Source organism: Leucopleurus acutus (genome assembly GCF_964270905.1).
Source record: "Leucopleurus acutus genome assembly, chromosome: X".
Lineage (NCBI taxonomy): Eukaryota > Metazoa > Chordata > Mammalia > Artiodactyla > Delphinidae > Leucopleurus > Leucopleurus acutus.
This window is the reverse complement of record NC_139148.1, coordinates 92,034,325-92,062,083: the sequence shown is the minus strand read 5'-3', so window position 1 is coordinate 92,062,083 and position 27,759 is coordinate 92,034,325. Positions and strand designations below refer to the sequence as shown.

General features: G+C 35.5%; 1 protein-coding gene across 3 annotated transcripts in view; it reads right to left on the bottom strand.

Moving 5' to 3' along the window:
- NRK (Nik related kinase) overlaps window positions 1–27,759 on the bottom strand; it is a gene marked incomplete at both ends in the record, with an annotated part of 170,582 nt that overhangs the window by 63,583 nt on the left and 79,240 nt on the right. For all 3 annotated transcript variants that reach the window (XM_082865010.1, XM_082865011.1, XM_082865012.1), the window contains 7 exons: window positions 5,523–5,698; window positions 6,759–6,837; window positions 10,958–11,012; window positions 12,886–13,016; window positions 15,657–15,747; window positions 17,246–17,356; window positions 20,659–20,784. In XM_082865010.1, the coding sequence (XP_082721136.1) occupies window positions 5,523–5,698; window positions 6,759–6,837; window positions 10,958–11,012; window positions 12,886–13,016; window positions 15,657–15,747; window positions 17,246–17,356; window positions 20,659–20,784 (769 nt within the window). The remainder of the gene's footprint in view (window positions 1–5,522; window positions 5,699–6,758; window positions 6,838–10,957; window positions 11,013–12,885; window positions 13,017–15,656; window positions 15,748–17,245; window positions 17,357–20,658; window positions 20,785–27,759) is intronic.

Sequence of the window (27,759 nt, the reverse complement as noted above, 5' to 3'; positions counted from 1 at the left end):
ACAAAAAAAAAATTAAACCCAGCAAGGGAAAAGCAACAAATAACATACAAGGGATCCCCATATGGTTAACATCTGATCTTGCAGCAGAAACTCTACAAGCCCGAAGGGAGTGGCAGGACATATTTAAAGTGATGAAAGAAAAAAACCTACAACCAAGATTACTCTCCCCAGCAAGGATCTCATTCAGATTCAACAGGAAATTAAAACCTTACAGACAAGCAAAAGTTAAGAGAATTCAGCACCACCAAACCAGCTTTACAACAAATGCTAAAGGAACATCTCTAGGCAGGAAACACAAGAGAAGGAAAAGACCTACAAAAACAAACACAAAACAATTAAGAAAATGTTAATAGAAACATATATATCGATAATTACCTTAAACGTAAATGGGTTAAATGATCCAACCAAAAGACACACACTGGCTGAATGGATACAAAGAAAAGACGTGTGCATATGCTGTCTACAAGAGACCTACTTCAGACTTAGGGACAAATATAGACTGAAAATGAGGGGATGGAAAAAGATATTCCATGCAAATGGAAATCAAAAGAAAGCTGGAGTATCAATTCTCATATCAGACGAAATAGAATTTAAAATAAAGACTATTACAAGTGACAAAGAAGGACACTACATAATGATCAAGGGATGAATCCAAAAAGAAGATATAACAATTGTAAATATTTATGCACCCAACATAGGAGCACCTCAATGCATAAGGCAAATGCTAACAGCCATAAAAGGGGAAATCAACAGTAACACAATCATAGTAGGGGTCATTAACACCCCACTTTCACCAATGGACAGATCATCCAAATGAATCTAAATAAGGAAACACAAGCTTTAAATGATACATTAAACAAGATGGACTTAATTGATATGTATAGGACATTCCGTCCAAAAACAACAGAATACACTTTCTTCTCAAGTGCTCATGGAACATCTTCCAGGATAGATCATATCTTGGGCCACAAATGAAGCCTTGATAAATTTACGAAACTTGAAATTGTATCAAGTATCTTTTCTGACCACAACGCTATGAAACTAGATACCCATTACAGGAAAGAATCTGTAAAAAATACAAACACATGGAGGCTAAACAATATGCTACTAAATAACCAAGAGATCACTTGAAGAAATCAAAGAGGAAATCAAAAAATACCTAGAAACAGATGACAATGAAAACACAGTGACCCAAAACCTATGGGATGCAGCAAAAGCAGTTCTAAGAGGGAAGTTTATAGCAATAAAAACCTACCTCAAGAAATGAGAAAAATCTCAAAGAAACAACCTAACCTTACACCAAAAGCAATTACAGAAAGAACAGCAAAAACAACAAGAAAACAACCCAAAGTTAGCAGAAGGAAAGAAATCATAAAGATCAGATCAGAAATAAATGATAAACAAATGAAGAAAATGATAGCAAAGATCAATAAAACTAAAAGCTGGTTCTTTGAGAAGACAAACAAAATTGATAAACCACTAGCAAGACTCATCAAGAAAAAAAGGGAGAAGACAAAAATTAACAGAATTAGAAATGACACTGGAGAAAGAACAACAGACACTGCAGAAATACAAAGGATCATGAGAGATTAACACAAGCAAGTATATGCCAAAAAAAATGGACAACCTGAAAGAAATGGACAAATTCCTAGAAAAGCACAACCTCCTGAGCCTGAACCAGGAAGAAATAGAAAATATAAACAGACCAATCACAAGCACTGAAATTGAAACTGTGATTAAATATCTTCCAACAAACAAAAGCCAAGGACCAGATGGCTTCAAAGGCAACTTCTATCAAACATTTAGAGAAGAGCTATCACCTATCTTTCTCAAACACTTCCAAAACATAGAAGGGGGAGGAACACTCCCAAACTCATTCTATGAGGTCACCATCACCCTGATACCAAAACCAGACAAAGATGTCACAAACAAAGAAAGAAAACTACAGGCCAATATCACTGATGAACATAGATGCAAAAATCCTCAACAAAATAGTAGCAAACAGAATCCAACAGTACATTAAAAGGATCATACACGATGATCAAGTAGGGTTTATACCAGGGATGCAAGGATTTTTCAATATACACAAATCAATCAATGTGAAACACCATATTAAAAAATTGAAGGATAAAAACCATATGATCATCTCAATAGATGCAAAAAAGTTTTCGGCAAAATTCAACAACATTTAAGATAAAAATCCTCCAGAAAGTAGTCAGAGAGGGAACTTACCTCAACATAATAAAGACCATATATGACAAACCCACAGCCAACATTGTTCTCAATGGTGAAAAACTGAAACCATTTCCACTAAGATCGGGAACAAGACAAGGTTTCCCACTTTCACCACTATTATTCAACATAGTTTTGGAAGTTTTAGCCACAGAAATCAGACAAGAAAAGAAATAAAATGAATTCAAATTGGAAAAGAAGTAAAGCTGTTACTCTTTGCAGATGACATGATACTATACATAGACAGTCCTAAAGACTCTATCAGAAAACCACTAGAGCTAATCAATGAATTTGGTACACTAGCAGGATACAGAATTAATGCACAGAAATCTCTTGCATTCCTATACACTAATGATGAAAACTCTGAAAGAGAAATTAAGGAAACACTCCCATTTACCATTGCAACAAAAAGAATAAAATACCTAGGAATAAACCTACCTAAGGAGACAAAAGACCTGTATGCAGAAAATTATAAGACACTGATGAAGGAAATTAAAGACGATACAAACAGATGGAGAGATATACCATGTTCTTGGATTGGAAGAATCAACATTGTGAAAATGAATCTACTACCCAAAGCAATCTACAGATTCAGTGCAATCCCTATCAAACTACCAATGGCATTTTTCATAGAACTAGAACAAAAATTTTCACAATTTGTATGGAAACCAAAAAGAGCCCAAATAGCTAAAGCAATCTTGAGAAAGAAAAACGGAGCTGGAGGAATCAAGCTCCCAGACTTCAGATTATACTACAAAGTTACAGTAATGAAGACAGTATGGCACTGGCACAAAAACAGAAAGATAGATCAATGGAACAGAATAGAAAGCCCAGAGGTAAACCCACACACATATGGTCACCTTATGTTTGATAAAGGAGGCAAGAATATACAATGGAGAAAAGACAGCCTCTTAAGTAAGTGTGCTGGAAAAACTGGACAGCTACATATAAAAGGATGAAATTAGAACACTCCCTAACACTATGCACAAAAATGAAATGGATTAAAGACCTAAATGTAAGGCCAGACACTATAAAACTCTTAGAGGAAAACATAGACAGAACACTCTATGACATAATTCATAGCAAGATCCTTTTTGACCCACTTCTTAGAGAAATGGAAATAAAAACAAAAATAAACAAATGGGACGTAATGAAATGTAAAAGCTTTTGCACAACAAAGGAAACCATAAACAAGATGAAAAGACAGCCCTCAGAATGGGAGAATATATTTGCAAATGAAGCAACTGACAAAGAATTAATCTCCTAAATATACAGGCAGCTCATGCAGCTCAATATGAAAAAAACAAAAAACCCAATCCAAAAATGGGCAGAAGACCTAAATAGACATTTCTCCAAAGAAGATATACAGATTGCCAACAAACACATGAAAGGATGCTCAACATCACTAATCCTTAGAGAAATGCAAATCAAAACTACATTGAAGTATCACCTCACACCAGTCAGAATGCCATCATCAACAAATCTACAAACAATAAATGCTGGAGAGGAAACCAGCAAGGAACACTCTTGCACTGTTGGTGGGAATGTAAATTGATACAGCCACTATGGAGAACAGTATTGAGGTTCCTTAAAAATCTAAAAGTAGAACTACCATACGACCCAGCAATTCCACTACTGGGCATATACCCTGAGAAAACCATAATTCAAAAAGAGTCATGGACCACAATGTTCACTGCAGCTCTATTTACAATAGCCAGGACATGGAAACAACCTAAGTGTCCATCGACAGATGAATGGATAAAGAAGATGTGGCACATGTATACAATGCAATATTACTGAGCCATAAAAAGATACGAAATTGAGTTATTTGTAGTGAGGTGGATGGACCTAGAGACTGTCATACAGAGTGAAGTAAGTCAGAAAGAGAAAAACAAATACCGTATGCTAACACATATATATGGAATCTAAAACAAAAAAAGGTCTTAAGAACCTAGGGTTAGGACAGGAATAAAGATGCAGACATAGAGAATGGATTTGAGGACACAGGGAGGGGGAAGGGTAAGCTGGGACGAAGTCAGAGAATAGCATTGACATATATACACTATCAAATGTCAATTAGATAGCTAGTGGGAAGCCGCCCCATAGCACAGGGAGATCAGCTCGGTGCTTTGTGACCACTTAGAGGGGTGGGATAGGGAGGGTTGGAGGGAGACACAAGAGGGAGGGGATATAAGTCTACATATAGCTGATTCACTTTGTTATATAGAAGAAACTACCAGAATATTTTAAAGCAATGATACTCCAATAAAGACATTTAAAAAAAAAAGAGTTTAGGACAACTATATTTACATCTTCCATGTAATCTCCATATAATCGTGTCTTTTCCTGCAGGTTACATTTTGAAAATCTTGCCGCTCTGGTAATTAGCGAATTCTCAACTAGATGTGTGGTCTTCCTGTATCCATTTGTGCCTGGTCGGCTTCTGTGATGCTGGTCCAATAAATTCTCCACCATGGGTAAATAAATTAATTCCTTCTGCTTCTCACTCCAAAATAAGATATGTATATTTATGTAGATGGAAGGAGCTCACTGCAATCAATCTTAGAGTGAATCTGAGAATGCCTGCTATCTTTTTCAGGCTCCCCCCTTGCTATTCCATTACCACTCAACCCTGCCTATGGTGCCCTAAGTTAAATGCGGAATATGGTATACAGCCTATAAAGTTAGAACTTCCTAAGTAATTTCCTCTGGGTTTGATGAACATTCATCCTGCCATTTTTGACATTAAAATCCAGAAGCTTACTTTTATTTGCATAAATGTGTTCCTTTAATTTCATCTTAAAGTTGGAGATTCGTACATAAAATCAACTTTGTATGGTACACTGATATTACTTCAAAATTAGTAGTCAGAAAATGGATAATTACAAATCCATTTATCTCATTGGAGTTAATTAACATATTAGCCAAAAAAGAATAATAAGATATAGATTTTGTTATCTTTTTTAAAATTTTATTTCTTCAGTTAGGAGTTTTCTTAAAATGAAATTGGCATATCACAAAATTCTTCTGGAGGCCTTCAAAGTCTTTGTAAATATGAACACGTGCCAGTTGTAACTGACAAAAAATTATAATCTTATGTATATATATATGATCAGGTAAGAGATAATGAATTAAATGCATATGGCATATTAGTGGAAAAACTAAATATCAGTGGTCTCAGAATTTTTACTTTCAACCTAATTCTTAAATATTTTTTTCTGAAAAAATTTAATAAATTTTGCTCTCATTTGAATATTTATTCCAGTAAAATGAAGATTCACATATTCTACCTTTTTTCTGTCTCTTTTTAATGATTCCAGTAAGGTGCTTCTTTAATGACTCAACAACATGCCCTTCATTTTTTATATTCCGAACAAATGGGTGATGAAGCATGTTTGCAGAAGTAGGACGAAATAAGAAATTTTTTATCATGCACTTTTCCATGAAATTATGGAACTTGCGGGACCTAAAAGAAATGAGTCAAAGAGATAAAAGAGCATTCTCAGGCCTGCCACACCTCCTCCCACCTCCACCCACATGCCACTCTGAAGGTTGTATTTTTGAAGAGAGTTGTCTCTAGCTATTAATAGTCTTTTCAATAGCCAAATATTCTGCAGTTTGACAATATACATAGCAATGCCATTCAAACCTCTGAAGAGGCCAGAGTCAATGGCATTTTCTACCCAAATAATAGTAGAAACTTCAATGAGTTCGGAAGTATGTACATGATAAAAAGTCAAGTGGTGTGAAGGCAATTAAGTGGTTGATGTGATTTATGTAGACCATGAGACTAGATTGGTCATCCCACAGTAGTCATACTTTGAAGCCTGAGTGTTTCACTTGACTATATGCACTTTAAGCTATAAAGGTGCCAATGTAATGATCCAGAAAAGGGTGTTAATAGTACCATGACTAATTAATCTTATAAAATGGCCCACAGAAACAGATGTGACCAGAAAGCCTGAATCTGTGGGAAGGGTTAAATTTAATCACAAGGAAGAATGTCTGCAATCAAATCATAGTAACCACTTCTACCAGGAAAGCAATAAATACTAAGACAAGCAAGAGCTTCAGGTACTAGATCAAAAAGCTTCAGGAAGAAAGATTCCCAAGTTTAGTTGGGCTGTAGCACGCTGAGAGAACAAGTCCTCTTTTCTAGGTCTTTGGATGTTTAGTTTAATGGGTAAAAAGACTGGGCTATATATCACAATCACTGACTGCCTATCTGGGCTCAGTGAGAAACTTCTCAAATGGCTTCCATTAGTCCATCCCATTACTGAAGAAATAACTGAATATGCCACTAATGCCAGGACAGTAATGTCATCACAATATACTATGGAGAGTATTATTTCTGATTGGCTAGCTAGCTCTTAATGAACACTAGTCATTTAGACCCCCTTACTTAAGGTATTGGTTTTTAGGAAATATTGTCCAATAAGGATGTTGAAGCAGGACTGACCAAATGAATTCTGCTACATAAAAATGTCAGGTTAATGTGTTTAAGAGATTAAGTCATTCATCTTTACCATCCGCTGGATTTGACTTTGGGAGCAGATTCTCGCAAAATAACGAATAGGGCTTCCAAAGGCTGAAGGTTACACAGGGCTGCAAAGTAAAATAGATAAGCTTAGAATGAGTAATAAGGGTAACTACAGAACACACTTCTTATTCCAGAGGGGATTCTCACTATTCTTTCACATATCATGTTGAATAGATACTAAGGAATAGATACAAAAGAATGTAGTTAGAGGAAAGCTGATTTTAACGCAAACAGTCCATTATATAAGATCCTAAAGCTTCACTATTGCCAGGTGTGACAAATAATAATAAATTACACTAGATAAAAATTTTGAAATGTGTGATTGATAATTTATATCTAGAGAAGTAAACAATACAGGTGGAGACAAGCACTCTCCTGTGTTTTGTACTGCAGGTATCTACAGCTGTAAAATTGGAATATGTAATTATAGGCTGAAAAAGTCAACCAGACTAATAACTATTTGCAATAATATATAAACAATGATTTAGTAGTCTAAAAAGAGGAGAATAATCTGTTTTGGAAGCTGACAGTCCTAGGAAAAGAAGTAGATAGAGTAACTATTAAGAACACACCCTCTAGAGTAAGATCATCTGTGTTCAAATCTTAATTCTACCTTTGTGACCTTGGGCAAATTACTTAACCTCTCTGTGCCTTGGTTTCTTCATCTTAAAAACAGGAAATATATCAAGAATTCCTTCAAAGAGTTGCTATGAGGATTAAATGGCAACCTACATATAAAAGTGTCTGGCACAGAGTAAGCACTTAATAAATATTAGCTATTGATATTATAAGATTTTAACTATCTGGCACCTCAATTCTGTGCCAAATTACTAGACTTTCATTCTCTTTTTTTAGACACACAGCCATACAAAGAAAAGCCTATTCCAATATGTGGTATATAATTTCATTACCTCATTGGCTTGGGAATTCTGGGATTTTCTGTAAGTGTTTAAATATGTGTCTCACTTCACTTATTTCCTCTTGTGTTTTGATTAAAGAAAACAGGCAGTGCAATAATTCCCCCAAAGGAAAGCCTTTAAATTTCATCTAACACTAGAAGTGTGCCATTCATCTGAGGACATTTTGATATTAATAACTCTTTAGAGGCATCCTTCCTCTCCCAAAATACATCTCCAGAGAAATTACAATGTCGAACTGGCCTCTCATAGTAGTAGAAAGAAACTCCCCAGGGTAATTTCATTAGAGTAATATAAAGGCAATTGTTCAAAGGTCAAACTTTCGTTTCAATTACATGGGTATTAAATTAATAGAAGGTGCAGGTATATAAATGAGGGCAAAATTAGCCCCCAGCTCAAAACATCCGGATAATATTTGATTCTCTTCATTCCTTTACTGTGTCCAATCAATCACCAGAATCTGTCCTTTAAACATACTGTAAGTAAATTTTTACAATATTAAGCAGTTGTCATTTATTAACATCTGAGCATCTCAGTTAACTAACAACATCTTCAGTGTCAAGAGTTAGGGCATAGGCTGGGTAAGTTTTCATGAAAGGAAAGGAGAAGTCCACAAATGAATGAGGCATAGGGTGGGTACAAGAACTATGTCAAACAGCAATTGTGGAGGTTTCCTATATTGTTTAATTTTAGGAATTCCAGTTAATGTCCCCTTCACCCCGTATATCCTAATGTTGCCTAAATTTTCACCATTAGAAGCTCATTCCTTTGAAGTAGTAAATCTACTTTAAAAATACATATCTTGATAGATTAGAAACATTAAACTGGGTGTAGTTTGAATTATTTTAAATAACGTGGTTTAACACCTACAATATGTTGAGATCCAAAGGAATCTTCTGAATACTGAAGAAATGGATCTCCTGATGGGACAGGGGTAAAGACACTCAGGTAAAGATTGATCTGGGATGTAAGGGAAGGACACTACAAGGAATAGAAGTAGGACTATAAACAAGCATGTCTGATAGTATTACAAACAATCTCTACAACACCAAGGAGAATGCTAACATAGGAAAAGATACAGTTCTGATTAAGGTAAATTGGCTGGTGTAGATCCTTGACAAGGAAGGAGAGTTGGAGTAAACTGTCAATCCAGTCCTGCTTCTCCAGGCAACGATTCACTTTTCTATAAAAAACAAAGAAACTAAGAACTACACATATTCAATATTAATTGACCTATGATATTCCGGTGTTTGAATAACTACTAGTAATGTTCTGGCCTTGGTTTAAAGGACTGCACATCAAGTTTGAATTTCTATCCAGAATCCAAGTCCTGATGTGCAAGGGTCCTGATTCTCTCTCCTCTGAGAGTCCCTACAGCACCCTTTTAGTGAGAAGGTATTCTCTATTTCTTTTTACTTCCCTGGGAGAGACTCACCAAAGGCAGAAGGGGATTTTGTTATTTGGACCTCAGAGGTAATTATCACATAACTGTCACTTTGGAAGGCCATCCTTTCTGAGATGATAAATATCACAACCTGGGGGATTTCTGTATTTAAATTGATGACAGCCATTTCCATCCAAAATTAATACTCCAGGCAATAAAGGAGACTGGTGAAAGACAAATGTTTTAGCAGTATGGCTATTTCAAGTTGTTCATGACTAAAGTTGCACCATTCCAATGACTACTTATCCAGGCATGCTGGTCCTATTTTCTACTGTGAGTTAAGAATCTCCTGGTCCTCAGCTATCTTTTGCAAAAAGTTGCCATTTGTGTATTCTGTGAAGAACTCCCTCTCTGTATTTCTTCTGTGAGTTGCTCATTACGCCTCTTTTCTCCAATGATTTATTGTTTTAGAATAAAAAAGTGAAACCAAAAAAGGTGAATCAAAAAGTACAAATCTGCAAAATGTAGAAAGCTAGTCTTTTTGGAAAGACAATAGAAATAATATACTACTTGATGCAGTCATTCATCCTAACCAAATACATGCATCAATATTCATGAAATACAATATGTGTATTTAAAGAGAGCAAGAGAGGAGGAGGAAGAGGAAGAGTGGAGGAGCTCAATATAATTTAAGCATGTTTCATAAAGAGAAATAATCATGAGATAATGAGGAATAATATGTACCTTCCCAGTTTCATCTCAATTATATATATGTGGAGTAAACAATTTTTCCATCATTTAAAAACTCACCCAATATAGGTACTTTGTAGCTTTTTGGGCACTAGCAGAGACGCAGCAGTGACCTGATCTCCACATCTGGCTCAGCTTTAATCCAAGCCCGTTCTATGATATGTGATATTCCAAGGGACACCAGGAATTCTTAACAATTCTGTTACCACTATTTCTACTCCCATTAGCCTTGAAACACAGTGATAATATAGTAGATACTGTGCAGATGAAGCAGGTAGGGACATGGGAACCTACAAGATCTGCTTGGAGAGGGAGAAGCAAAGCAATTCCAACCCCTGCCCCCTGACACACACACACTCCAGGCACTTCTCTCACTTCTCATCAATACTAGGAATGTATTTATTATTTATATCCTTGGATTTAGGTATTGAGGACAACAAATATGCTCTGCTTATGGGGTCATACATTAGATGGTTATTAATCATTTATACACAAGTTCACATTCTATTTTCACTTTCCTATCAGAAAACAGTGTCCTGAGAGAACAGAATGCTGACAGGTCATTTAAATGATGGGAAGGAGGGGGAAACAAGAGGAAATGAAGCCTTCTGAACAATTAGGGGCAATGAAGTGGCTGATAGGAGCAAGGAAGGCACCAATGATGAGCTAGACTGACTCCAAAGGAAAATAAAAAACTTACTTCTCAATGTTGTTGAGGATTGGCTCAATTAAAAGGAACTACTGGGGGATTTTCTCAACTGTCACAGTCTGAAGTAGTAGCAGGGTATAACTGTAAATGTTTGGGAACCTAAATATTCCACCAGTGAATATGTACTGAATGCCTTTATATTCTGTTTGGTTAGGACTATCAGGACCAAATGTTATTGAGGCTAAATTGAAACAACACTCAATCATCCTAAAATAAGATATCTTAAGAGAGAAAAATACAAACTCTTCTTATAGACATATCTGGCCATTCTGACTGCAGCGTTCGGTAAGCAGGAAAAAGCCACCATTTATAGTTTGGCACATAGTGTGGCACCTTTGTAGCCAGTACAAGCTAGCTAGTACAAGTGACAGATTTGTACAACATGTTTCCCTAACTTTGAACAAACAACAAATATTTTTACTCACGAGGAGCCCCTTCAGCCATTTCAATAGCAGTGATTCCCACGGACCACACATCACTCTGCAAAAGAAAAGATGATCAAAAAAATGTCACTTAAAAATGGGAAACTGATAGTATTTAGAATCTCAAAACAATCTTTGGCTGAGGGGAGATGTCAATGCTACAGCCATTTTATGGGTTTTCTATAATGGGGCTTCATTAGAGACTGATGTTATAGGAAGATCTTATTGACCCTGTGACCAGCCAGTACTACACTACACAACCAGTTGACATGGGATGGGATTCAATGTAAGGAAAATTCATCTTGGATGTATTGCTATTGTTACCTTAACTGAAATAACAGAAGGAATTTATTGTAAAGAAGTCCTATCACATACTACTAGCTGTAAAGAAGTTGGATCTTAGGTAAATGATTTAACTCTTTGTATCTCAATTTCACCTTATGTAGAGATGATAATGGTATACACATCATAGAACTAGTATAAGTATTAAATGAAATACTATATATAAGCACTTCAGCAGTGCCTTGAATATAGTATATTGAAGATAGAATTATTATAATTCTAGGAAATTATGTTCTAGGAGGCTCTAGGAAATGACCCTCACTACTATTAACTGTACTTTGTTTTTTAGAATGTGGAAAGGGCACAGGGCTAGAGGTGCACTGTTTGGCTTAATGACTCCTAAGCAAGTTAACTGAATTGTTAAAACACCTGTTTATAGATGTCTTAGCTTCAAAGGGTTGTTGTGATGGTTTAAGTTTTCTTTAAGTTACATGGGACTAAAAATTAAAGACATATAATTAAAACGGGTGAAAGTCCTTGGAAGACTGCCAAAAATTGTACAGCTATAAAACATTTTTTTTTACAGCAAGCCACTTAAAGAACATTACACTTCCATTGTCTCCATAGCTCCTAATAGTACTGGGCTATAATAAGCTCTCATCAGGTCTGCTTGCAGATCAAGCAGGGGGCATTTAAGGGAAAGGGAAAAGAGATGAAACTTGAATTAATCAACTTCAAGTATTGAGTCCTAGGTTCCATACAACGAAACCACAATGAATTGTTTGGATGACTTATGATGTGGAGAGTGAGTGTGGTTTTTCCAGTCTATAGCAAATGGAGAGTTTTCTTTCCACACCAGCTTTTTGAAATGTGTACATAGATGTATATTGTCCAAATTGCAGCTTCAGTGGAAATTTTAATAAATAGCATGAATTGTTACTTAATTTGTCTATTCCACTGATTTTCTGTGGTTTGGAGGTGAACCATGCCAAGGATTTTCTCCATTACTCTGAGTAATCAAATTATTATTTTTTTCTCTCTGGAGCTAAGTTACTGTGGGGATTAATAATTGGCTTTACATTTATTCATTTTTAAGTTTACAAAGCACTCTGTCCCTGGAAGTTAAATTTCCATATAAAGCCACATAATATAATATTTTTACCAAGAAGTTGCAAGCAATATGAACTAGACATTCTTCCTCAAATATGGATAACTCCCAATGGTCTACTTTGTCTACATTCTTAGAAAATATTATTTTTATGCACATCATTAAACTACATATAGGAACAGTGTCTAGCATTTCTTATTAGAGTCTATGTGAAAGAAGCAACTGCCTGCTTTTTACAGGGAAATCAGCTTGATGCTTTGTGATGACCTAGAGGGGTAGGATAGGGAGGGTGGGAGGGAGGCTCAAGAGGGAGGTGATATGGGGATATATGTATACATATAGCTGATTCACTTTGTTGTACAGCAGAAACTAACACAACATTGTAAGCAATTATACTCCAATAAAGATATAAAAAAGAATACATTAAAAGAATCATAAAAGGGAGCTGCCTGCTTTTTATTCTTTTATTTCATAAATTAAAATAAAAAGTCAAAAGTCCTTTCCAAAATTTGATTCCTACTATCTGAATCCTTACACTTACTCTGTAATCATAGGAGCGTCTGGGGTCCTCGTCACAGTCAATCACCTCAGGTGCCATCCAGTATGGTGTCCCAATGAAGCTATTTCTCCTCCCATTAGTTCTGCTCACCTGGGCACTCACTCCAAAATCCACTGCAAAATTCATTTGTCAAAATAATTAATCAGTAACAAAAAGGTCAATAAATTATTGCTTTAACTTGGAAAGCCAATACAAAAGCCACAATGGATAACAGATTTTCATTCCAGCCCAGCAAACTTTACCATGAAGTCTACTCCAGGAACACTGGGAAATAGGCTTTTGCTGGTATTTATATTGGAAAGAGAATCAGCAGTGCTATTATAAATCTACAGTAGGTTTGGCTGAATGTTTACCATGAATATTAAAAATAAAGTTCCATCAGTACACCCTGAACCTCTGAAGTGATAACATATGTAGTATTTGGACCTGCCACCAAGCTGGAGGAAGACCAGCACTATAAGCAACATCTAAGAAATCTAAAACTTATTAGTACTTTATTAGGAAGTCTCATTTGTGATATTAGAAAGCCCTACCACACTGATAAAGAAAAAGGAATTTATGCTAAAATTTAGTTTAAGTTCTTCTACAGATCTTCTGAATCAGATGCAAATATTTACTGCAGTATCCATATCTTAGCTTAGACTATAAAAGGTCAGTCTTCTATTCATCTGTGGGATATATTATATGAAAATATTTAGTATGGTATCCTCAGAAACAGACAGAAAAAAGGCTAAAGTAGACTGGGGTTATTTAGTCCAGAAAAATAAGACAGGGATGAAAAATGAAGTAGATTTCCTAATTTAGAATGGTTTCCAGGAATCTAGAGGATGGCTAACAACCTTGACTGAAAAGTAGTTTAAAGAACTTGGGAAAGGAAAAGAAAATTTTTAAAGTTAAGAGTTTAAGGCAGTGTTAAAGGAAGGACTAAGAAGAACAATAACAACAAAATGTCCATAATATATGAAAATCATCATTGGGTGTTGCACGATCCCATTAGCTAGATATTTTATTGAGAATAGGTTACATCAGAGCTCAGCATTTTCACTATCCCTGAGGGCCAACATTAAGGGCCAAGAAATACCTATGAAGGCCATAAACTGATATATGACATTCAGAGAAGAAAATGAAAGGAGAAAAGACTGGAAGAAACAGTGATGAATGGAAGAAAAGGGAAAAAAGAAAAGCTGAAGTTAAAAGTAGAGATGAGACCCCAGCAGTGGCATCATTCACCTTTTCTTTAAAGACCTAGGTACCAGAATATGAGGATTATTGATCAATTGCAATTGCAACAGAATCACTGTCCAGTCTCTTTCCTTTCTGTTACTCCCTTTGGCTGTCATTGAGTTTGGTTTCTGCAACTTTCTCCTTATAACATGTTGTTTAAAAATATGCTGGGATCTAAGAAATCTAAAACCAAATGTATAAGGATTATGTATATAATAAGCCTGATTAAATTTTACTCTAGTGCTAAAAGGTCTCTGCTACAGAGTCAAGTACATGATCTTTAGTGCATGGACTTTGTGACAGGGTTTTCAGTGGCTTTTCACGTATTTACAATTTCTCTTCTGTGTTGCAAATGGTAGGGCTGGCCAGCAACTTGACCCAGATATATGGTAGTGCTGCCACATGTGAACAGAGTAGCTGTGTGACATACTATCTACCCTGCACACTTGAATGTGAGATCCAAATGACTCTCATGAATTTTAACACAGTGTCTTAAAATTCTGTTTCTAGCTTTGTAGCTTGTAGACACAAAATACACAGTACATTTTCTTGAAATTACTTTTCACTTATTTTAAGAACAATTATTGCCTCATGCTTCTTCCAGAAATATTCAGTGAAAAGCATTCTCAGTGAATGAACAAACTCTCTTCTTTGGTTATATTTATTTAGCAGAAAAATGGGAATGATTTTAAAGTCATGCTAGAGACATGGTAGGCAAGAATTGATATGATTAAAAAGTAATGCAGGGTTTGATACCAGTGATTTTATGTTCTATTGTATATATCAGTGAGGTCATCTGCCATTACATAGTACTGACATTATTCATATGGTATTATTTAAAAACAAATCAACAATATTTATTTTAAACCTTAAAAGGTGCAATATATTGTCCCCTGTGTGCCTGTGAGACATTATGTGTAGTTTTTCAAATAAATTATGCCATTCTGAACCCTGGAATAGAAAGCCAGGAACTTTTTGGTATTTTGATTTCTAATTCTCAATTTGATTTGGATATTACTGGAGCATTATTTCTAACTGATATCAGTTCTTTAAATATTTGAGGGGAAATTCCAATGAAGCAATTTGTGCTTAAGTCATTTAAAAGTTCTTTGATTTTCTTTGGAAAATATGGCTCTGTGATGTGGAAGAATTGTCTTTTTGTTTAATCCTTGTCCATGGCGCAGAAACTTCCACATAGTAAATACTCAATTCAATTGTTAAAATAAATGTAATAGCTGAATCTATTAGAGGGTTAAGCAATGATCAAAATGTAAAACTCCTATTATACTTGAAAGGTTGTTTTTATCTACATGATTTCAGAGAAGCAGTTAAGTGCATCTTTCTCTTGTCCCAACCTCCCTTCCCAAACAAATTTTCAAACTTTGACTTGTTTTGCAGGCAGGGAAGACACGGCCTAAATAAGTAGAGGGGATTGTTAGTGACATGATAGAAAACACAGTAATCTTAAAGGATTTTTCTCTATTAAGATATTTTGGGCCTCACTTAAAGTATTACAAGAATAAACTTACCTAGTTTTACTTCAGCATTATGAGTCAGTAGCACATTCTGACCTTTGATGTCCCGGTGAATTACACGGTGTGCATGAAGATGAGCTAAGCCCTGCATATATATACATATATATATATATATATACACATTTATATTAAAAAGCAACATCAGTATATATTTTTCTCTTTTTCTGGTACTCTTCTTAGTATTTTTGAAAAAACTTTTGGTAAGAAAAATGGCCCAGATTTGCATTTTTCAGACAAAATTCTTTCTTTAGGCTGGAATTACCACAACCAGTTCCCAGACATACTACTTTTGGCTATAAGGAAAGGAAAATAAATCAGGACACCCATGAAAGAAACAAAACACCAAAAATTAATGTTTGTATACATTGGGCCATTTACCGTCCTTTCTAGCCTCCATTTTTCCAACGAACCATATGAGTAAAGACCTGGATATCTTAAATATCATAGCTCGCATTGTTTTACTCTATTCCTCATCCAACCATTTGTTTAGTCCAAAATATTTTCTAGTCAACCTTGTAGGCTGAGAATTTGGGGGAATATGGAAATTCATTTTAAAGCATTTGCCATTTGTATTGGCTTACCATGCTGTCTCCAGACCATTCACCACTAAAACTAACCCTTGACCTGGCTAACCCATGCCCTGGCTTCAGTGAGATTGCTCTAGATACGAACTGGGGATTAATAACAGAAGTAACAGTAAAAACAGCTAATATTTATTGGGTCCTTATTCTTGGCCAAGCACTTTGCTAAGTGCTTTACGTGGAGTAAATTACTAAGTCCTTATAGCAACCCTTTAAGGAAGGTGCTAATACCACCCCAAATTACAGATGAGGAAAATGAGATTTGGAGAAATTAAGTAATTGGCTCAAGGACACACAACTAATACATGATGAACCAGAATTTAAACTCAGTCCAGAGTTTGCACTCTTAATATTTACACTATTACCACAAGTGAATCCAATTAAGATGACAGGAAAGACATTCTAATCTTTTATCAGTGGTGCTGTTCAGTTCTGTTAATATCCTTCTTGGGTGACCCTAAGCACTTAAGACACAAAGAAAAATTTGAGTTTGGTAGATCAAGAAGATTGGCACTTTCATCCAATTTGTTGTTAAAAATAAGGAACGTTTTAAAAGTAAGCCATTATTCAGAGAGAATATCTGTCTGCAAAACAGTTTGTAGATGGTTTGGAGCCATTGAGTAAAACACTGACTTCTCAACTTATCTTAATCTCTAATGACAGTGCTATGCTTTTTTAAAAAAAAAACTTTAAAAATCATAACAACATAATAAATACTCCAAGTTGTCATATCCCTGATCCACTGAACACTACAGTCTGACTTTGACAGAGCCATTAAAGGCCATGATTTGGAAGGACCTGGTTAGCCATCTGCTGGTGTACCTTAAAGTTTAAGGACATCATCTGAAAATCTGCTTTCTCTAAAGCCTTTTTCAGTATCCTGACCCAGAAGTTATGTTAAGAATTCTCAAATCATCCTCTATGAGCAGGTATAAGGTACATTGTATATATTACCACCAGGTTTTTTCAAGACCAGGGGAGAATGACTATATGAATGCTCACCTGGAGGATTTCTCGGCAGATATAAGCAATCCAATCTTCTTTCAAACTCTGATTTCTGGTCATTCTCACTACATCAGTGACTGAGCCTGCTGCACATAACTCCATCACCATCTGCAGGGAAGCCAGCAAAGTATCAAGGTTTAGGAAGTAATTCTCTGAAAATATCTGGAGAGTTTTAGTTCATATGGCTTGTATTTATATGCAATGTTTAGACACTAAGACATTGCAAAGACTGGCTCAATTGTCTGGTAGAATGAAAAAGAACTGGGAAAAAATCCAAAGATCTGTGGAGGGAGAGAAGGCAGGTACCACACCAGGGATTTTTAACCAGGACCTGGGATTTGAGCTAAGCCTTGAAGGATAGGTAGTGTTTGTATATGCTGAGAAAGAAAAACGTTCAGTTTATTGAAAACCGAATAAGACTTGCCTTTAGAAAGAAGTTTGTACAGGGGTAAGTCTGAGTGATGACTGGAGTAGAACAAAAAACACAGTTGAGGGAATAGTTTGCAGGTGGAGAAGCAGGATATGGAGGATCTCAAAACAATTTACACTTCAACATTAAGACTAGATTTTTTTAAATTGTTGTTTTATTTTCAAATTCTAGAATATTTTCCCCAAGAAACTGGCAAAATACAACTCCAAGGGGGAAACTGTCAGTTCCATTACTGTAGGGCATTTTTTTCCAAATAACTTTACTGCTAAAGAAAATCTATTTTAAGGTTAATACTTTGACAGTATCTCATTCAGATTTTACTTTATTAATAAATGCAATTTCTCAGGAAATTTATTTTTGCCACTAATGAATCAGGTGCCCAACTAGTAAATTTGCTTCCCTATATTAGCTAATTAGAGGGCTGACCAATGTGAAGGAGAATGTAACTATTATAATCAACTTCACAAACTTTAAGCACAGGTTTATGCATTAATGCCCATGTCAATACTACCTTGCCAGTAGAACAAGACATGCCTTTTTTTAAAATAAGTGTAGGTAAGTTAATTATTGCCATAGATGAAGGGAAGCAAAAGGATAAACCCCAAATCATGAATATTCAAAAAGTCTACCTTATTTCCTTTTGGAATACTAAGATTTTCTTTTCAGAAAATTACTCCCTTATTTTATATTTGTTCACAATTGATATATCATGTGTTTTTTACCTGAGTATACTCTCCCAAAAAAGAAGAAAAGAAAAACAGCCTAACAAAATCAATAATACAGATAAACCCAAAAGGTTAATTTTCATGTCAACTATATCAAACAGGCACAACATATACACTGTGGTAATGGAAGAAAAGGGGCTCATTTTGAATCACGACAAACATGAATTAAAGCCATTCACTAAGATGAACATTGGAAAATCTTGCTAGTATTACCAGAGTCAGAAGAGCTCTACTGTGAAAGGAATGCAAGGCATTCTCATTTTCCTGGCTTTGTAAGCACAGTGTCTGGCACATACATTTTATACATGGTAATTATTTAGTCATTTACTTCCTATGTGTTCTGATTAACATGGGAAAGAAAGTGTGAATGGTCCCATGAAAATTCTTACCTCAACAAATAACTTTTGCATGCAGTGCCTATTCATCCTTCAGATCTCAGTGCAAGAAAAAGTTTCTCAAGGAAGAGTTTCCCATTCTTTAACTTAGATTCCTTTGTTATTTGCCCACACAGAAGCATGTTATTTCCCTTCTGACAAATTATACATTTATTTGTGTGATTATTTGATTGATATTTGTCTTTGCAAGTAAACTTTAAGTTCCAGTGGGCCAGGGTCATGTCAATTCAGCTTACCATGGTATTCTCAGCATCTAGCAAAGCCTGGCAAGTCGATGGGTTTCAAATGAATAGATGTTGAATGACTAAACAAATTGAGCACTAAGAAACATATCTAATAAGTAGACCACCATACTGTCAGGAGGAAAAAAACTTGTAAGTAAAAATATATTAAAAGACAAATTTTGTATGCCCCCACAAAAGAAAAATAAAAACAGTAGCCACGAAAAATGTGCAGTGATATTTAATAAAATCTGAACTGGAATTGTCAGAGAATAGAGGATTTAGTTAACTGGACATTTGGGAGAAAATAGGGTTAAATCGATGATCTCTAAATTTGAGGGTTCTCGAAGTGTGGTACCCAGACGAATAGCATCAACATCACCTGTAAACTTGTTAAAAAGTCCAAATTTGTGGACCCACACCCCAGACCAATTGAATCAGTAACTCTGTGGGTGGGGCCCAGCAATGTGTGTTTTATCAGGATCCCCATGAAATTCTGATGCAGGCTAAAGTTTGAGAACCACTGTTTCAATTCAATCCCTTGTTGAAAACCATTCTATGTCCACTATCCTGCTTCCTAAAGTTCACACATAAAATGTAACAGAATCTTTCTTTGACTCTTTTTTTTTTAACATCTTTATTGGAGTATAATTGCTTTACAATGGTATGTTAGTTTCAGCTTCACAACAGGAATAAAGACACAGACTTACTAGAGAATGGACTTGAGGCTATGGGGAGGGGGAAGGGTAAACGGTGACAAAGTGATAAAGAGGCATGGACATATATACACTACCAAACGTAAGGTAGATAGCTAGTGGGAAGCAGCCGCATAGCACAGAGAGATCTTTGACTCTTGAAGATCCTGAAAAGTCTCAGTCATTATTTTTTTAAAAAATGCTGCTCTTGACTTGGACTAGAAATCGAAATGTAAGCAAGTGTACACCGACCCCAGATTATGTTCTAAATATTCCTTTTTAAATAAAGATATCGTTGATCAAAGCTCATTTTCCTGTGATTTGATTACGTCTCCTATAGGGGGAGGCAGCAACAATTCTGGTAACTGTAGCATGGGTCTCATTTAGCCTCTAAAATTTATATCTTCATTGATTTGTAATTCATGATGCTATAGGCATGAAGCCTAAGAAAAGGATGTCAACTAACCACTTAGAAAACAGTTTCTAGGAATTATGTTTAAACATAAGTGTATATACTTAGCAAACACTTAAATTGCATTCATATGCTCTTCCCAAATGTGAATTAGAATCTATATTTATCCAGTCATTATTCCCAGGTCCATCAGGTAGTCTCCTTAGCTATACCTTTAATTTACAAGTAAATGTAGTAACTACATAAAGTTAAAAGCAACAAAACTCTATTAAAAAATATGTTAGATATTTCCAGAGTTCGAGTCTTCTCCCATCCTACCCCTGAGCCCCTTGACAGGCACTTAATTTATTTTTCCATATTTTATCACTCCCATATCCAGGAATCAGAGCACTTTTTTTCCATACTACTTTGATCAGTTGAATGCTTAAGTTTTCCTGTAGGTTCACAAAAATGACATCTCAGCTTATGAAAGTTTATGCCCTCAAGTGAGACTTAGTCTTATGCAATAAGATCAAGGTAACTGAATACACACCCAAAGTTGATGTCTCTGGCCAGGGGGACTCAGCTTGAAAAATGCACCGTAGAAGGACACAATGTTCTTGTGGAAAGAGTACTTCTTCAAAAGGTTGAGTTCAGTCCTGAGATCTTCTTCTTCATCCTGTAGAATAAGAATAGACAATAAAATTCCGAAGCTATGCCACTCAATGACTATGGGACCCTAAACTATAGTAGATCAAAGAAGGAGAATCCTATGGCAACCCATTATATCCCACAGCAATTTATAATAAGATCTCAACTAGAATTGTCAGGATGGAGATCTGGGGTTAACTGGGAATTGGGGAGAAAATAAAGGTTAATTAAATATCTTTTAATTCAATGGTTCTTTAAGTGTGATCCCTGGACCAGCAGCAATGGCCACTGTGTAAAGTTTTCACTAACTGGAATCACCCAATTAAAGTGTAAAATTCAATGGTTTTTAGCATATTTACAAAATTATTCAACCATCACCACAATCAATTTTAGAACATTTTTATCACCCCAAGAGGAAACCCCATACCCTTTAGCTATCACCCCCAAATTCTGCCACACATTCCAGCTTTAGGCAACCACAAATATATTTTCTATCTCTGTAGATTTATCTATCTTTAACATCTTATATAAATGAAAATCATACAGTATGTGAACTTTTGTGACTAGCTTTTTTTCCCCAGAATTCATCCATTTGTAATACATATCAGTATTTCATTCCTTTCATTTACCATTCATCAACTGAAGGAGTTATTTCTACCCTTTGGCTCTTATGAATAATGCTGCTGTGAGCATTCATATCAATTTTTTGTGTGGATATGTTTTCATTTCTCATTGGTATATACCTAGAAGTGAAATTGTTAGGTCAAATGGTAATGCTATATTTAACATTTTGTTGAAATGCCAAACTTTTCCACAGTGGCTACACCATTTTACATTCCCAGATCAATGATGGTTCTCATTTCTCTATACCCTCACCAACACTTATTATTTTCTGTTTTATTATAACCATCATAGTGGGTGGAAAGTTGTATCTCATTGTGGTTTTGATTTGTAATTCCCTAAAGACTGATGGTGTTAAGGATCATTTTATGGGCAGAGGCATGTCTAATAGAATATCTTTGCCCCTATTTTTAAATTGGGTTAATAGTCTTTTTATTATTGAACTGTAAGATTTATTTATATATTCTATATATAAGTACTTTATAAGTGTATGATTTGCAAATATTTCCTCCCATTCTGCATGTGCTCATTTCACTTTCTTGATAGTGCCTTCTGAGGGACAAAATTTTTAATTTTGATGAAGTCCAGTTTATCAATTTCTTATTTTGTTGGTTGTACTTTTGGTGGCATATGTAAGGATCCATTGCAAATCCAAGGTCATGAAGATGAACTCCAATTTTTCTTCAAAACATTTTATAGGTTTAGCTCTTACATTTAGGATTTTTATCCATTTTGAGGTAATTTTCATATAAAGTAGGGGACTAACTTCATTCTTTTACATGTGGATATCCAGTTGACTCAGCATCATTTGTTGAAAAGACTAGTCTTTCCATATGAATTGTCTTTTCACCCATGTCAAAAATTAGTTGACCACAGATATATGGAAATAGTTCTATTTCACTGATCTATGTATCTATCCTTATGCTTGCACCACACTGCCTTGATTAATTTGTGATTGACTGAAGTTTAAAGGTATTGGATTGATTTGTCCTATCTTTTGAAATGCTGAAATTCATTATTTTCCTAATCATTACAGTGGTAAATATGTAAAAAAATACTATCTATCTATCTAGAGAGATAAGTGGTCTGAATTTCTACTAGCTATAAATTTCATTTCATTGTATATAAACAAAGCTCTCCTACAGCATCTATAAAACTTCAATTTAAACTTTTCAGGAATACTATTATTGTACAAAGTGAAATATATTTGTAGTATGTAAAAAAGACTTATTTTTTTTAACATCTTTATTGGAGTATAATTGCTTTACAATGGTATGTTAGTTTCTGCTTTATAACAAAGTGAATCAGTTATACATATACATATATCCCCATATCTCTTTCCTCTTCCGTCTCCCTCCCTCCCACCCTCCCTATCCCACCCCTCTAGGTAGTCACAAAGCACCGAGCTGATCTCTCTGTGCTATGCGGCTGCTTCCCACTAGCTATCTATTTTACATTTGGCAGTGTATAAATGTCCATGGCAATCTCTCACTTTGTGCCAGCTTACCCTTCCCCCTCTCCATATCTTCAAGTTCATTCTCTAGTAGGTCTGTGTCTTTGTTCCCGTCTTGCCCCTAGGTTCTTCATGACCATTTTTGTTTGTTTGTTTCTTAGATTCTATATATATGTGTTAGCATACAGTAATTGCTTCTCTCTTTCTGATTTACTTCACTCTGTATGACAGACTCTAGGTCCATCCACCACACTACAAATAACTCAATTTCGTTTCTTTTTATGGCTGAGTAATATTCCATTGTATATATGTGCCACATCTTCGTTATCCATTCATCTGTTGATGGACACTTAGGTGGCTTCCATGTCCTGGATACCGTAAATAGAGCTGCAATGAACATTGTGGTCCATGACTCTTTTTGAATTATGGTTATCTCAGGGTATATGCCCAGTAGTGGGATGGCTGGGTCGTATGGTAGTTTTATTTTTAGTTTTTTAAGGAAACTCCATACTGTTCTCCATAGTGGCTGTATCAATTTACATTCCCACCAACAGTGCAAGAGGGATTCCACACCCTCTCCAGCATTTATTGTTTGTAGATATTTTGATGATGGCCATTCTGACCGGTGTGAGGTGATACTTCACCGAAGTTTTGATTTGCATTTCTCTAATGATTAGTGATGTTGAGCATCCTTTCATGTGTTTGTTGGCAATCTGTATATCTTATTTGGAGAAATGACTTTTAGGTCTCCTGCCCGTTTTTGGATTGGGTTGTTTGTTTTTTCGATATTGAGCTACATGAGCTGTTTATATAATTTGGAGATTAATCCTTTGTCCGTTGATTCATTTGCAAATATTTTCTCCAATTCTCAGGGTTGTCTTTTCGTCTTCTTTATGGTTTCCTTTGCTGTGCAAAAGCTTTGAAGTTTCATTAGGTCCCATTTGTTTATTTTTGTTTTTATTTCCTTTACTCTAGGAGGTGGGTCAAAAAGGATCTTGCTGTGATTTATGTCATAGAGTGTTCTGCCTATGTTTTCCTCTAAGTGTTTGAGAGTGTCGGCCTTACATTAGGTCTTTATTCCATTGTGAGTTTATTTTTGTGTATAGTGTTAGGGAGTGTTCTAATTTCATTCTTGTACATGTAGCTGTCCAGTTCTCCCAGCACCACTTATTGAAGAGGCTGCCTTTTCTCCACTGTATATTATTGCCTCCTTTATCAAAGATAAGGTGACCATATGTGCATGGGTTTATCTCTGGGGTTTCTATCCTGTTCCATTGATCTATATTTCTGTTTTTGTGCCAGTACCATACTGTCTTGATTACTGTAGCTTTGTAGTATAGTCTTATGTCAGGGAGCCTAATTCCTCCAGCTCCATTTTTCTTTCTCAAGATTGTTTTGGCTATTTGGGCTCATTTTGGTTTCCATACAAATTGTGAAAATTTTTGTTGTAGTTCCGTGAAAAATGCCATTGGTAGTTGGATAGGGATAGCACTGAATCTGTAGATTGCTTTGGGTAGTATAGTCATTTTCACAATGTTGATTCTTCCAATCCAAGAACTTGGCATATCTCTCCATCTGTTTGTATAATCTTTAATTTCTTTCATCAGTGTCTTATTATTTTCTGCATACAGGTCTTTTGTCTCCTTAGGTAGGTTTATTCCTATATATTTTATTCTTTTTGTTGTAATGGTAAATGGGAGTGTTTTCTTAATTTCACTTTCAGATTTTTCATCATTAGTGTATAGAAATGCCAGAGACTTCTGGGCATTACTTTTGTATCCTGCTAGTGTACCAAATTCATTGATTAGATCTAGTAGTTTTCTGGTAGCATCTTTAGGATTCTCTATGTATAGTATCATGTCATCTGCAAACAGTGACAGCTTTACTTCTTCTTCTCTGATTTGAGTTCCTTTTATTTCTTTTTCTTCTCTGATTTCTGTGGCTAAAACTTCCAAAACTATGTTGAATAATGGTGAGAGTGGGCAACCTTGTCTTGTTCCTGATCTTAGTGGAAATGGTTTCAGTTTTTCACCTTTGAGAACAATGTTGGCTGTGGGCTTGTCATATATGGCCTTTATTATGTTGAGGTAGGTTGCCTCTATGCCTACTTTCTGGAGAGTTTTTATCATAAGTGGGTGTTGAGTTTTGTCGAAAGCTTTTTCTGCATCTATTGAGATGATCATATATTTTTTCTCCTTCAATTTGTTAATATGGTGTATCACATTGATTGATTTGAGTATACTGAAGAATCCTTGCATCCTTGGGATAAACCCCACTTGATCATGGTGTATGATCCTTTTAATGTGTTGTTGGATTCTGTTTGCTAGTATTTTGTTGAGGATTTTTGCATCTGTGTTCAACAGAGATATTGGCCTGTAGTTTTCTTTCTTTCTGAAATCTTTGTCTGGTTTTGGTATCAGACTGATGGTGGCCTCATAGAATGAGTTTGGGAGTGTTCCTCTCTCTGCTATAGTTTGGGTGAGTTTGAGAAGGATAGGTGTTAGCTCTTCTGTAAATGTTTGATAGAATTTGCCTGTGAAGCTGTCTGGTCCTGGGCTTTTGCTTGTTGAAGATTTTTAATCACAGTCTCAATTTCAGTGCTTGTGATTGGTCTGTTCATATTTTCTATTTCTTTCTGGTTCAGTCTCAGAAGGCTGTGCTTTTCTAAGAATTTGTCCATTTCTTCCAGGTTGCCCATTTCATTGGCATAGAGTTGCTTGTAGTAATCTCTCATGATCCTTTGTATTTCTGCAGTGTCATTTGTTACTTCTCCTTTTTCATTTCTAATTCTGTTGATTTGAGTCTTCTCCCTTTTTTTCTTGATGAGTCTGGCTAATGGTTTATCAATTTTGTTTATTTTCTCAAAGAACCGGCTTTTAGTTTTATTGATCTTTGCTATTGTTTCCTTCATTTCTTTTTCATTTATTTCGATATAATCTTTATGATTTCTTTCCTTCTGCTAACTTTTGTATTTTTTTGTTCTTCTTTCTCTAATTGCTTTAGCTGTATGGTTAGGTTATTTATTTGAGATGTTTCTTGTTTCTTAAGGTAGGATTTTATTGCTATAAACTCCCCTCTTAGAACTGCTTTTGCTGTATCCCGTTGGTTTTGGGTCCTCGTGTTTTCATTGTGATTTGTTTCTAGGTATTTTTTGATTTCCTCTTTGATTTATTCAGTGATCTCTTGGTTATTAAGTGAAGACTTTCAAATTAAAGATACAGTTAAACTCCTGTTCTTAAATCCAGTGAAAAATGATACCTTTGGCTTATTTTGGGCAATGAATTAGAACAGGGCCAACTGATATTAAAAGCAATTAATGTGTGAACTTTTAACTATCTTTAGTTCTCCTCAGCATTTCCTTCAATTACCTTGACTTGAAGACCTGGAGGTAGGGGAAAATGCATCTCTAGAACATTTTTTAGCATTTCCCTAGGCTTTTCCAGTGGATTTATCCATAAACATTCAATTACTATAAAAAAATCTAGACACCTGTATGTCTTTGGGGGAGGGGATGGAGCCGTATTTCTCCAGTTGGAAACCCCAATGACAGTTTCTCTTTGTACTTATTGTGTAATAAAGGCATGAATGAATAAAACAATCACTTGTAGCATGAGAATTATATGGAAGTTCAGGTTCCCGTTTCGTCCCAGCCTCCCAAGGAAGCTTGGTTAATAAGTTTCCTTCGAATCCCCTTAACCTGTTTTCTACAAGGTAAAGATCAATCCTTGTGGCCTTCATTCTTGCCATGTAGGACCCTTAAACGTTCTGCCTCCCTTGTGATGTTGCCCTTCTTTGAAACTGTAACAATATCTGCAATCATATAGGAATAAACCTCAGAACCTAGCAATTCTTTATGTACAGGGGCACTCTCAGTTCCTAGCAAAGCATCAAGGTTCTGCTGAGAGAAATATGAACTCATAAAGAGTGCAATAAATAAGAATGAGATGATGGTGTGAGGATAAGAACTCAAAGAACAGGTTAAAAAGAAGCACAGGTTAGATTGAGTCGTTTAACTTGTTTGGTAGTTTGATGTCAAAGAGCTTCCTTTTCTTTTCTGGGTAAGAAATCTCATGTCCTCAGGCAGGAAGAGGAGAATGGCTCGGCTCTAGGCAGCTCTGTAGTTACATTTAACTGTACTTTTAACCTTGTTATAGGCAGGCCAAATATTCTGGTGCCATTTTACCTATGAGAAACCTGAAGCCTAGAGCGGTAAGACTACTTTTCCAAGTACTTCTTGGCTATTTAGTGGTAGACTTGGCATTTGAACTCATGTTTCTGGACTTCCACTTTATTGCTCTTTCCATAAACTCCTGACTTAATGAGATGTGTGTGCAAGTCACAAACTCTTTACCCCAAAGGATTCAGGGTGATTTAGAGACGCTAACTGGCTGATCACTTATTTTTCTTACTAAATTATATAATCAGAGGATACAAAGTTCCCAACTACAAAAGCTTTTAATAGTGGGTTTCCCATATAAATGTAAACTCCCCCAAAACCAATAGACCAAGATCAGATATGTTTGGAAAGCATTAGTATGTTTGTCATTCTCAATTAACAGGAAGTTGAGCTTGTGAGAAACACATAAGTACATTATATCTATCAGGCCAAGTGGGTAATTTAAAACTGTCACATATATCCCAGTAATATGATGCTATAGCATTTCCTGGCTCAGGGCCAGTTGATCCCAGAGTGGCCTTAATATCCTGCTTTTTGTCAAGAAGAGGCAGCTCAAGGATGCCAAAACTTGCTTTGAAATTTCACCCAGTTCTAGAATCAAAATGTTTTTCCTTATAAAAAGAATATCAGAGAGGGTTTGAAGATGAACTTTAAATGAATTTATTAACACAAATGTTTGATGAAACCAAAATTGGTGAAACAATTATAATTTTCATACCTTACCTTCCACAGCTTTTTTTTAAAAGAATGTG